A 10796-nucleotide genomic window follows, 5' to 3' on the forward strand; every position below is an offset into this window, starting at 1 on the left:
GTGTGTGTGCGCGTTTTTGTGACAAATGAGGACATAAATTTGTATAATGACAAAGGTATGACATAGGTATTACAAGGAGAAGGTGACTTTTCAGGACATTACCCCATGTCCCCACTTTTCAAAACGCTTATAAATCACACAGAATGGAGTGTATTGAAAATCTGAAATAGCACAAAGTCTCCTGTAAGGGGTAGGTTTAGGGGTAGGGTTGGTAAAGGGCAATAGAATATACGGTCTGTACAGTATAAAAACCATTACGCCTATGGGATGTCCCCACTTTTCACAAATGTAAACCTGTGTGTGTGTGTGGCAGGATGAAAGGAGACACCCCTGTGAACAGCACCATGAGCGTCGGTCAGGCCAGGAAGCTGGTGGAACAGCTAAAGATTGAAGCCAGTTTTTGTCGAATCAAGGTGAGGGTTGCCATGCAAAATAACCAGAAAATGTGGCAAATAGGAAGCAGATCAGTGGTAATCCTGCCTGCCTATAAAAATGTTTTATTATACCAGCCCGTACGTAGCAGAATCATTTGTATCAGATGTGATCAAAGATCTGGAATCAGGTTAATAGGTATGACCTAATTCTACAATCCTCCTGGTAAAGTCTGTCCTACAAGTACAATTTGAAGCATTCAACAGTCTTTAAGCATTGACCTCAACCTTGCATTTCACTCATACAATGTTCTATTTAATTAAAATGCTGTTTTAGCCAAGATAGGAAGGTGCCGTGTGTAAGGCAAGACAGTGTTTTTTTTTTAGGAACTGCTCTGAGATTTTGGGCTATTTTGTATCCATAACTTGTCTTCATTTTAGACTGGTGGAAAGAAAACATTCAAAATACCCATTTAAGTGTTCATTTTATTATGCTTTATTTATTTGTGTGTAGATTTCAACTGCAAAGCTGCTTTCTCAAAATGAGTTTATTCCCATGCACAGAAACCTCCCCTTCAGTAGCAATTACATACATTGAACTTTAGTTTTATTTACATTTTGGAGGTTTTTACAAGAGAGTTTGTTCATATAACATTCACCTGATTCATATAACGTTTTTTTGTGCTTTTGATAGCTTTTTCTGATTTATGGAGTTATCCAAATTCCCCTCTATAACTCTCTTGTCAAATGAACAAAATGAAACAAGAATTTTTGTCTCTTCTAGAAATGTATGCAAATTAGTGTATATTTAATTAGATAATACCATACTTGCATATTTGAACATAACATTTGATAAAACTTGTAATATAAAACAATTGATAACCTGAGGAAAGCATATGTTCATTTTTTTTAAAATCTTATTCGCCTGCAGTGTCTTGTCTTATAAGACAAAGACTTTCAGCTTTCTTAGAATCAATAGCTGTTTGAGTGCTTTTCATTTCAGCACTGACAATCTGTCTGGATTCTTAGGTGTCTAAGGCAGCGGCGGACTTGATGGCCTACTGTGATGCCCATGCATGTGAGGACCCTCTCATCACCCCTGTGCCCACTTCAGAAAACCCGTTCAGGGAGAAAAAGTTCTTCTGTGCTCTACTCTGAGCAGCACACAGGAAGAGCAGGATTAGTCTCATTTAGATGATAATGATTTGTGTATGCACATCACACAACACAACACTCAACAAGACACGACACAGCAAAATAAATCCCAAATTAAGCTTTAATAAATGTAAAGTGGTTTCTAAACTTCAACTATTGACAGTGCAAAGACCAAATGTACAAAATCATGCTTGTGAGGATATTTTTATTCTCCTGTTTTTTTGGGAAACCCTGTTCCTTTTCATTAAGGGGACAAAACAGCATCAAGATTGATGCAAATTGATTAGATGAAACACACACTGATACACACATATGCAAGCACACAGTTTTTTTAATCAAGCAAAAGGAAATAGGTGTGGGTCTGGATATTTCAATAATTTCAAATTTTATTATATTTAAGACATTCGTTATGTTCTTCACATAGCATACTATGGTGATTTACAAATTCTATATGTATATTTAGATTTTTTTAAATGTTTTGTTTGAGGTTACTATGTACGCTGGTTGACATTTCTGATTAACTGGTAGAGCTGTTAAAGTTTAGATTATTGTGAGAAAGTGAGACGGCTAATACCTACACACAAATGCCACCAGTGCATAGCACTCCTAAAGGGGTTTGTAAAATGAAATTTATGTCCTAAAATCAATTAAATTTTTCTGACCACTAAAACAAGTGGTATCTAGTATGGAAATTAGTTTAAAAGATAAATTACTGAAGAAAAATGTAAAGAGAATATCTGTTCAAACTTGTGGTCCCAAGTAATTAAAATAATGCAGACAGAATCCAATGAAGGAATGAATAAATCTTTTAAACACAACACACTTGAGTGTACTGCTTATTGAGAAAAAAATCACTATTGTTTAACAGTTTGTGCTAAATTTTTTATTTTATTTTTTGGAACGGAATTTAAAGGTGACATATCATAAAAATCGGACTTTTCCAGGTTTTAAGTGCTATAATCAGGTCCCCGGTGCATCTACCAACCAAGGAAACGTGAAAAAGATGAACCCAGTAACTTTGTTTTGGTAAGCCTTTTTCTGCAAGCGTCTGAGAAAATGAGTGCGTCTGATTTATCTCCCCTAGTGACATTGCAAAGGGATCTCATTATAATATTACCACCCCTTAATCTGTAAATTTCCACCCAGGGCGCCGTCATTTTGATTTCGCAAGCGACAACGGTGTAGTAGCTTTAATGCCATGGTGAAAGTCTGAGCAAAACATGCCAACTCTTCTGTCTTTGGCTGCACAGACGAGCACAGAACACTGTTTAGAGTCCCAGCCTCAGAGGAGACAAGAGAGCAGTGGATTTATTGATTTATTTACTGTATATTACTGCTGCCACACAGATCTAAAATAAACATGCAATTTATTTCCCAGCAGTTTACCTTCACAGACATAACCGACTGTTTCTGTAACTCATGTGTGTTTTAATGTAAACTTGTGTGTGAATGAGAACCTAGTTTAGTACTCGCATGCTCTGACAGCCGCTTTCTGTCCGTGTGCTTCGGATGTGTGCTCTCAGAAAACCGTATATAAGAAGTTTAAATATGGTTTAAAGCGCATGATTTCAGGGCGATAAATATGAAAATCAGAACCAAAACAGATGTATTTTAGCAGGTCCGAGCTGTAATGGTGCAGCTCTATTCTGGAAAAGGGGGCGGGGAGCAGCAGCTCATTTGCATTTAAAGAGACAGGCCCGAAAAACAGCTTGCTTCTGCTTCCGCTCAAAATAGGCATTTTCAAAATTATATAATAAAAGATCTGTGGGGGATTTTGAGCTGCAACTTCACAGACACATTCTGGGGACACCAGAGACTTAAATTACATATTGTAAAAAGGGGCATAATATGTCTCCATTAAAGTCTTTTACTGTTACAAAAAAAAAAACTAATCAAAATGTAAATAAAAATCCTTTTGAACTTTCTAGTCATAAAAGAATCCTAAGAAAATGTATCATGGTTTCCATAAAATTAAGCAGCACAACTATTTTCAACATTAATAAGAATAAGAAAGGTTTATTGAGCAGCAAATCAGCATACTAGAATGATTTCTGAAGGATCATGTGACACTGAAGACTGGAGTAATGATGCTGAAAATTCAGCTTTCATCACAGGAATAAACTACATTAAAATAGAAAACAATTATTCTAGACTGTAATAATATTTCATATTACTATTTTTACTGATTAAATTCAGCCTAAGAGACTTCTTAGGCTTTCATAATTACATAGGTAACTTTTGAAGGGTAGTGTAAACTTGTGATTTTTAATAATCTAAAGAAAAACAGATGCTTCTTATTGAACTTGTTCGATCAGAACAGGTAATTCCTCTTGTGTAACAGCAGGTTGAGCTGGATTGGTCAAATGTTTCATTCCACACACCCTATCATTACTTTATTTTATTTCAAAAGAATTAAAATGCAAAACACAAATAGGTCCACAAATGGTTTTAGAGACGTAAGAACATTTATCAGTGTTTCTTTGACCACTCGTGTAGCATTTTAAACATCTGAAAGCAGCAAATGCCAACCAAGGTGTGAATTAGGTGGCTACACTATGCAGAATGAATCAGCCCACGCATCTTCAGGTACACATGCACAGTTAAAACAAATCCAGATTTTTATTAAGGCAATTTAGGGGTTGGGGAGCATAAAAGCATACGGCAAAATTATACCATTATGCATCTGATCCTTTGGGTAACATATCAGAGAACAGTGACCAGTTCACATAAACCTTAAAAAGCTTATAAGCACTGTGGCACATTTTGGACATGGTTAAAACCTTCAAACGTTATAAACAGAGAGGGAGGAAGACTTGCAGAACTATCTGTGTTATTGAATTTGGACTACTGGTGCATGTATTGCCTGGAACAGAACTGCATATAAATGGATTTTTGGATAATTTTGTATCATACCCCCAAAACTAAAGATCCAGTGTGAATGATGTTTGAACAACACACATAATGAGCAGTGATAATACAAGTGTACCCATCTAAAGACCTTCTAGTGCGATAACAATTCTGTACTAAGAATTAATATTAATACATCCAAAAATTGTCCGTAAAGTTGAATGGACAGAGTGAGGGAAATGTATTCGGTGTACAAGTCAGCTTGGGGGGGGATGAATATACAACAACAACAAAAAGTCAACTACAGGAAAGAGTCACACCACTCTCTCAGACAGCTATAACAGTCGCCTTGCTGTTTGGTGTTGGCTCCACAAGTATCCTTCAACCATTCCCGAAACAACTCCTCATCTTTCCTCAGGACCAAGAACTGTCCTAGAACAACATATGCCTATGGGAAGAAAAATGAAAGTGAAAGAAAAATGTAAAGTTTCAGTTTCATGACTACGGAGTATATATGAAACGTCTTTGTAAATCATACCTTGTCGAAGCCCTTCTCTTCCAATCTCCTTCCGAGAACTTCACCGATTCCTGCTAGTGCCATCACAGACTTCTCCCCCATGGGCTCTGCCACAAAGTCCTTGTGTTTTTGTGATGTTGACGACATTGTTGATTTGTATTAAGAGAGCGTTGCGGGATTTCAAGTTGACTTCCTTCAGTGGCTTAAAACAGGAAAACATTTGTTAAAAGGTTTGATTTCTTAATAGCCCGAAACTAACTGTACATATAAGTCAAAAGAAGAAAAAAAAAAAACTATTCAGCTCAAGATATCATTTCAGCTATTGCTAAAATGCAAATGTGCCTGCCCTTAAAAATCAGCCAATTTGCCTCTCATTTCCTCATGTAACGTTATATTGTAACACTGCGAAAGGAAAGTGAAGGCGAGTTGCGAGACTAAAGAGAAAACCAAAAGTGAAACTACATATGATTAATACAACCATCAAACACACAACAAAGAGATGATAACTAAATAATACATTGTTATTATGAAATTATGCAGTTGCTAAGAGAGTAAAGTTTTCGTAATTTTCACGCGTTTTTGAGGTCCCGCCTCATTTCTTCGCGTTCAGCGCCACACAACGACAGCTGACACGCCATTCTCTTTTCATTTAAAAATAATAAAAACCTGTGGCAAACACAACAGAATGAACAGTATTTTTAAACACACGTGCAGCAGAAACATAGTTTACATCATACCTGGACACTATCATCGAGAAATTGCAATCCTCATCCGCAAACGCCGTGCTGTTCAGAGTCAATGCGCCCAAAATAACTCCCACAGCGCTGCTTCCTGATCCCGCCTTTAGAAAGAACACCGCCACTTCCGCTCTAATCATGCTGCTGTTCGGAGAGACACTGGCCCCTGGTGGCTCCAGCTATTTGGTGGAAATCAAATACAGTGGGGATCAAAATTTGGGACCAAACTGCAATTTCCTAAATTTTGAGGTCACCGCTTAGGCCTATTTGAAGTTATCCTAACAGGAGCGAAAGCACAGTTTTTAGAGCATATTCTGAAGCACAGTATAAAAAACTTAAAGGAGATATTTGAAAAAGGACACTGAGCAAAATTAGAGAACACTTACAGATGCCTCCTAGTTATTTGGTGTTAATCTGGAAACTAATACTAATTTCCTTAATTATCTGACAAGCCCTATTTAACTGACAGCCAAACTTTTCATTGACAGATGAACAGCAACAGCAGCCATAGCAAGAGAAGTTGGTCGATCCAAATCTGTGATCTCTAGAATATTGCGTCTTTGTCACTAACTCATTCAAGTCCCCCAGAAAGGCTGGTCTTTCACAAAATACAAAGGACAGAATAATGCAGAAAATCTCAATGGGCAATCGGTTCAACACTGCAGCTGGAATTGCTCGCAAGTTCAGTGCTGAACACATTAAGGATCTGTCTCGGCATACAGTCTCTCAACATTTAAGAGAATTTGGACCTTTCCTTCCCTGCATTCATCGCCCAATCAGCCAGCAATTTTTCATGCAGGACAGTGCTCCTCATCATAATGCAAAGTGGATAAAGCAGTTCCTTGAAGCTGAAAACATTGAAATAATGAAACGGCCAGCCAAGAGTCATGATCTAAACCAGATTGAAAATCTCTGGAAAATCCTTGGTGACAAAAGTTATGGCTAAGAAACCCACCACAGTCACCGAACTGTGGAAGAGACTGGAAGAAGAGTGGACCAAGATGTAGCGAGAAATTAGTGATGTCCTGCAGCACAGATGTGCTGAAGTCATTCACAGCAGAAATTTTAGTTGTAATCTTTCTTTGTGCTACAATCATTGCTGTTCTCTAATTCTGATCACTGTGTTTTCCGCAAAATAAAGGGCTTTTATTGAAATGCCTTGGTTATTTTGTAAAACACTGTTCTACTAACATGGTATAGCCACAACTAAAATTCCTTCAAATTTTGAATTATGAGGATTACATTTTTTCCTGAAAAAATGTAGTGTTCATTGTTCTCTAATTTTAATCTCCACTGAAGAAAGCAAATAGATTTTATAACACTTTTTAAAAGCTAATATCCAAATAAACACGAATCAAAATTGAATATATCAAACATTCAATGTTTTTCACATCACAGGGAAATCTTGAACACAAACACAATGACATAATTTAAATTTTTTAGCATCGCGTCGAAATTTGGAGAAGAATTACTTCACAACAGTAGTGAAAATTGCGTTAACAGTGTATGGGTTAATAATAATAGCATAACATCCAGAATAGAACATTCATCTAAGAATTCAATCCACGTGCTAATGAAAACTCACATTTCAGATGAACGTGACAGTACTTGCCATTTTCTGCTAAAACTGACAGGGTCTGGAACGGCGCAAACACTCAGATGAACCCCAGGGGGCAGTGATACATTAAAAGCCATTTCCAACAACAGCGCTGACAAATGGATTTTTATGCAAGGAAAACTTGTTGATTTACACAAATCCTTTGAACTGTAGAACTGATGCTGTATTTCATTATCATAATGAATTTATTGCAAGAGCACCTACATTTTTGGAGTAAACATTTCAGATGTCTCATGTTGATCATGCAGAACCATCATGGGTCGTGCAGTTATCTCTAACTCTTCCAGGCGCCAATCCAAGAATTGCACATACTAGCCTGGAAAGGAAAGAGAGGTCAGCATGCTGACTCAAACTGGCACAGACAAAAAGTGTCTTGCCATTTGGAAAAGGTTTGCCTGTTATGAAATCTCGAACTGTACCACACAAACCAGTTGGTTGAATTAGGTTTTGTTGAATTGAATGATTTAAGGTTGACTCAAGGGTTTGTGTAATGTTGACTGGCTTAGTCCCTCCAGGATGGGGAGAAATGATCAATAACAGTGCAAATGAGCACTTTTGCTCTTTTGTTCTCAAGTTTTTACTTCTCTCACATCTTCTCTGATTTCATTAACACATACTGAGGAATGATGAGATGATGTATTCCTGACGAGAAGCTATTGTTTTTCAGAACAACAAAAGGAAGAAAACTTTTTGTCCCTGCTTGTGAGCCTGCAGGCACTGGGCATGGACCATGTGTCTTTACTGAGCATGAGGGGACACAATGTGCTCTGACAGTGTTTACATGATATCTGAAACTGGAAGGAGGAGCTTCATTCTGAGCGTTATGCTCCAACTTGCTCATTTTTGTGTCTGTATTTGAAAAACTAAAAGTGCTGAATAAGTTTGTGGATCTCCACAAACATTCAGACAATTACACACTGAACTTTTGTGTTTCTACAAAATTATATATTCAGTCCAAATCAAAATATGCTTTTGTTGTACTTAAATATTCCACATCAAAACATTTATTAAAATATCAGGACGTGTGTTCCTCAATGTCCCTGCTGATAGATCATATTTCAGTTTTCCTGACAGGTTAGGAGACCATGTGGAAGCACAGTCCTCTGTATGCTGTCAATGTTTTTCTGAAGCATGGGTCTTTGCTGCATTCAGTGGACATTACATTTATAGTGCAAGAGACAAGCACATAAGGAAAATAAAAGGTAATGAATAGTTTGAAACCTTGAGGTTTTATATAGGAATTTGTTGTTTATTATTTTGGATCTGTGTTCTTTAAATTATTTAGCTGTTTCATCAGTTCCTGATTAACAAAGCAGTCTTACAATACTCCAGAGTCTATTGTAAATTTAAATAAAAGAGCCATAGATCTGCATTTAATCAGGCTTAGCCATAGCCGCGAGAACGTATTTTGAGCTGGGGGGGCTGAGAAATAAAACGGGGGGTCACGTGACAAGAGTGATGCTAGAAGACTGACACTATATGATGGCGGATCCAAAGCGCAACTTTTGTTAATAAAACTTTCCTTTATTCGTTTAATAGCCTATAAGTGAGTGTCTTTGTTGCTGGGTTTTCATAAAAAAATGACAATGAACCACAAACTAAGCATTCGTTTTAAATAAGGGAAAATAGCTTATTTATTTGGGTTACAACGGCTATATCCATCTTAATTTTGTCAATGCAAGGTAGATGTTTCATATATGCGAATTTGCCATTGTACTATTTTATGGCTGATGTGTTTTAATTAATAAGATAATAAACCACAAACTACGAACTTTTTAAGGTAGCCCGAGGGGAAATCCATAAGCTATTCATTTGTGTTAAACGCGAGCAAAACATATCCATATTATTTAAAACATATTATTTATTTTGTTAATAAAAGTTCAAAGTTTAATGTGTTTTTCGATTAATAATAATGAGCCATAAGCATGCATTTAAAGTAAGGGGAAAATCCCAAAACCTTACTTTTATTTGTGTTACAACGCCGGTACATCAGTCTTATATTTGAATGCATGTTGAAAAGAATCAGAACAACTTAATACAAACGAATGAAAAAATTATAATAAAATAAAAAACAAACAAAAAAAGTCAAAAATAGTGAGTAATTTAAAGCATTCTATAGATATATGTATCATGTCGGTGAAGCACTCCTGCTCAAGACCAAGACGACAGAAAGCGCATCCTGTTTGTTTTCCTTATTTTACAAAACCACAAGGTTTTGTTGATGTTGTGAGTGCACACAAATACAAGTAGACACTTTGCAGTTCCGAATGATGAATACTCTTACCTTTATGAGCAAAAATGACGGCGTATTTTAAAGTTTCCGCTGTTCTTAATAAAATGCAAGTGATCGCTGGCGCCTCCATGTCCTGCAGAGCGAGCTTTAGCTTCCACTCTCCGCACAAACGATTGGATATGCGCCTAACAGCGCTCGTTTATCTTGGTTAAATGTTTAAATTAGTACTGTGAAATGCATGAAGTGTTTTATGTCTGTTTATTTTAGGCAAGTCGTGTTGGTTTGAGAAGGCTAAATTGATCAAACATAATGCTACTTTCACAGTCAATTTGATTCAACTTAACTCATATTTAACCGTTGCTTCTCGTCATTGTAGGCCTAGGCTACTTTTTTTCAATGAATTTTAATGAATATACTAATTAATAAAATGAATATTATTTATTTTGTATTACATATTGTTCATTCATTTATTTTTAACACCGCACCCCCATTTTTTCGTGGGCTACACTCCAGGGGGTGCTGCAGCACCCCTACTTCCCGCGGTAATGGGCTTAGCTTCTTAAATTACCAGATAACGAAATTAGGGTAAAGGTTGACCAACTCTTTTGTCACATAATTCCAATATATTTGACTGATCAGAACTATATATATATATATATATATATTGAGCTATTTTTCACTTATTTGTCTTTTTTGAAATAATACATTAAACTTTACACTTTAAATGTAAAAGCATACTATAAATACAGCATGTAGAAATATGTGGGTAAACAGTAGATTTTGAAGAGTTTTTGAGCCCTGAGGAAAAACTGTACATTGAGATTCCTGTTTACACCAACCATGTGTTATGCTGTTTCTAAGATCTTTCTAAGAAAGAAACTCGATACCCTCAACCCCCCAAACGTGTTTATGGAGGTCTTGTACAGTCATGAAAACAAAAGGGAGGAGAAAGAATAAGTAATAATAAGTAATGTCAGGCTCTTAAGGTGGACTCTCTTAAAGGGGTCATATGATGTTGCTAAAAAGAACAGTATTTGGTGTATTTGGTGTAATGAAATGTTTATGCGGTTTAAGGTTAAAAAAACACATTATTTTCCACATACTGTACATTATTGTTTCTCCTCTATGCCCCGCCTTTCTGAAACGTGTCGATTTTAACAAAGCTCATCGGTCTGAAAAGCGAGGTGTGCTCTGATTGGCCAGCTATCCAGTGCGTTGTGATTGCCCGAATTCCTCAAGTGTGTGACAGAAATGTTACGCCTCTCGATGATTCAAAAACATGAAAACCCATTATAAACAAGGCATTCCTTGCATCCAG

The 10796-nt window shown here is 36.6% G+C and overlaps 2 protein-coding genes across 2 annotated transcripts; one reads left to right on the forward strand and one right to left on the reverse strand.

The window, feature by feature from the left end:
* The first annotated feature begins 314 nt into the window (after nt 1-314).
* On the forward strand, nt 315-2342 carry LOC107548155 (guanine nucleotide-binding protein G(I)/G(S)/G(O) subunit gamma-3). Its single transcript, XM_016228715.1, has 2 exons — nt 315-413; nt 1401-2342. Exons 1-2 carry the CDS (start codon nt 315-317, stop codon nt 1527-1529), a joined length of 228 nt encoding a protein of 75 aa, XP_016084201.1. The 3' UTR covers nt 1530-2342.
* A 1572-nt stretch (nt 2343-3914) lies between these two features.
* On the reverse strand, nt 3915-5790 carry banf1 (barrier to autointegration nuclear assembly factor 1). The gene is made up of 3 exons (XM_016228869.1): nt 5628-5790; nt 4912-5092; nt 3915-4821 (listed from the first exon to the last, which is right to left on the reverse strand). Exons 2-3 carry the CDS (start codon nt 5035-5037, stop codon nt 4675-4677), a joined length of 273 nt encoding a protein of 90 aa, XP_016084355.1. The 5' UTR covers nt 5038-5092; nt 5628-5790; the 3' UTR covers nt 3915-4674.
* Between the last annotated feature and the right edge of the window lie 5006 nt (nt 5791-10796).

Source organism: Sinocyclocheilus grahami, unplaced genomic scaffold (assembly GCF_001515645.1).
Source record: "Sinocyclocheilus grahami isolate Dianchi unplaced genomic scaffold, SAMN03320097.WGS_v1.1 scaffold344.1, whole genome shotgun sequence".
In the NCBI taxonomy this organism is placed as follows: Eukaryota; Metazoa; Chordata; class Actinopteri; order Cypriniformes; family Cyprinidae; genus Sinocyclocheilus; species Sinocyclocheilus grahami.

Bases quoted from the DNA above. Each gene is read 5' to 3' on its own strand.
- LOC107548155 (XM_016228715.1), top strand. From the start codon at position 315: ATGAAAGGAGACACCCCTGTGAACAGCACCATGAGCGTCGGTCAGGCC. The intron at 414-1,400 runs GTGAGGGTTGCC...CTGGATTCTTAG, and splicing joins CCAGTTTTTGTCGAATCAAG to GTGTCTAAGGCAGCGGCGGA.
- banf1 (XM_016228869.1), bottom strand. From the start codon at position 5,037: ATGTCGTCAACATCACAAAAACACAAGGACTTTGTGGCAGAGCCCATG. The intron at 4,822-4,911 runs GTATGATTTACA...TTCTTCCCATAG, and splicing joins AAGAGAAGGGCTTCGACAAG to GCATATGTTGTTCTAGGACA.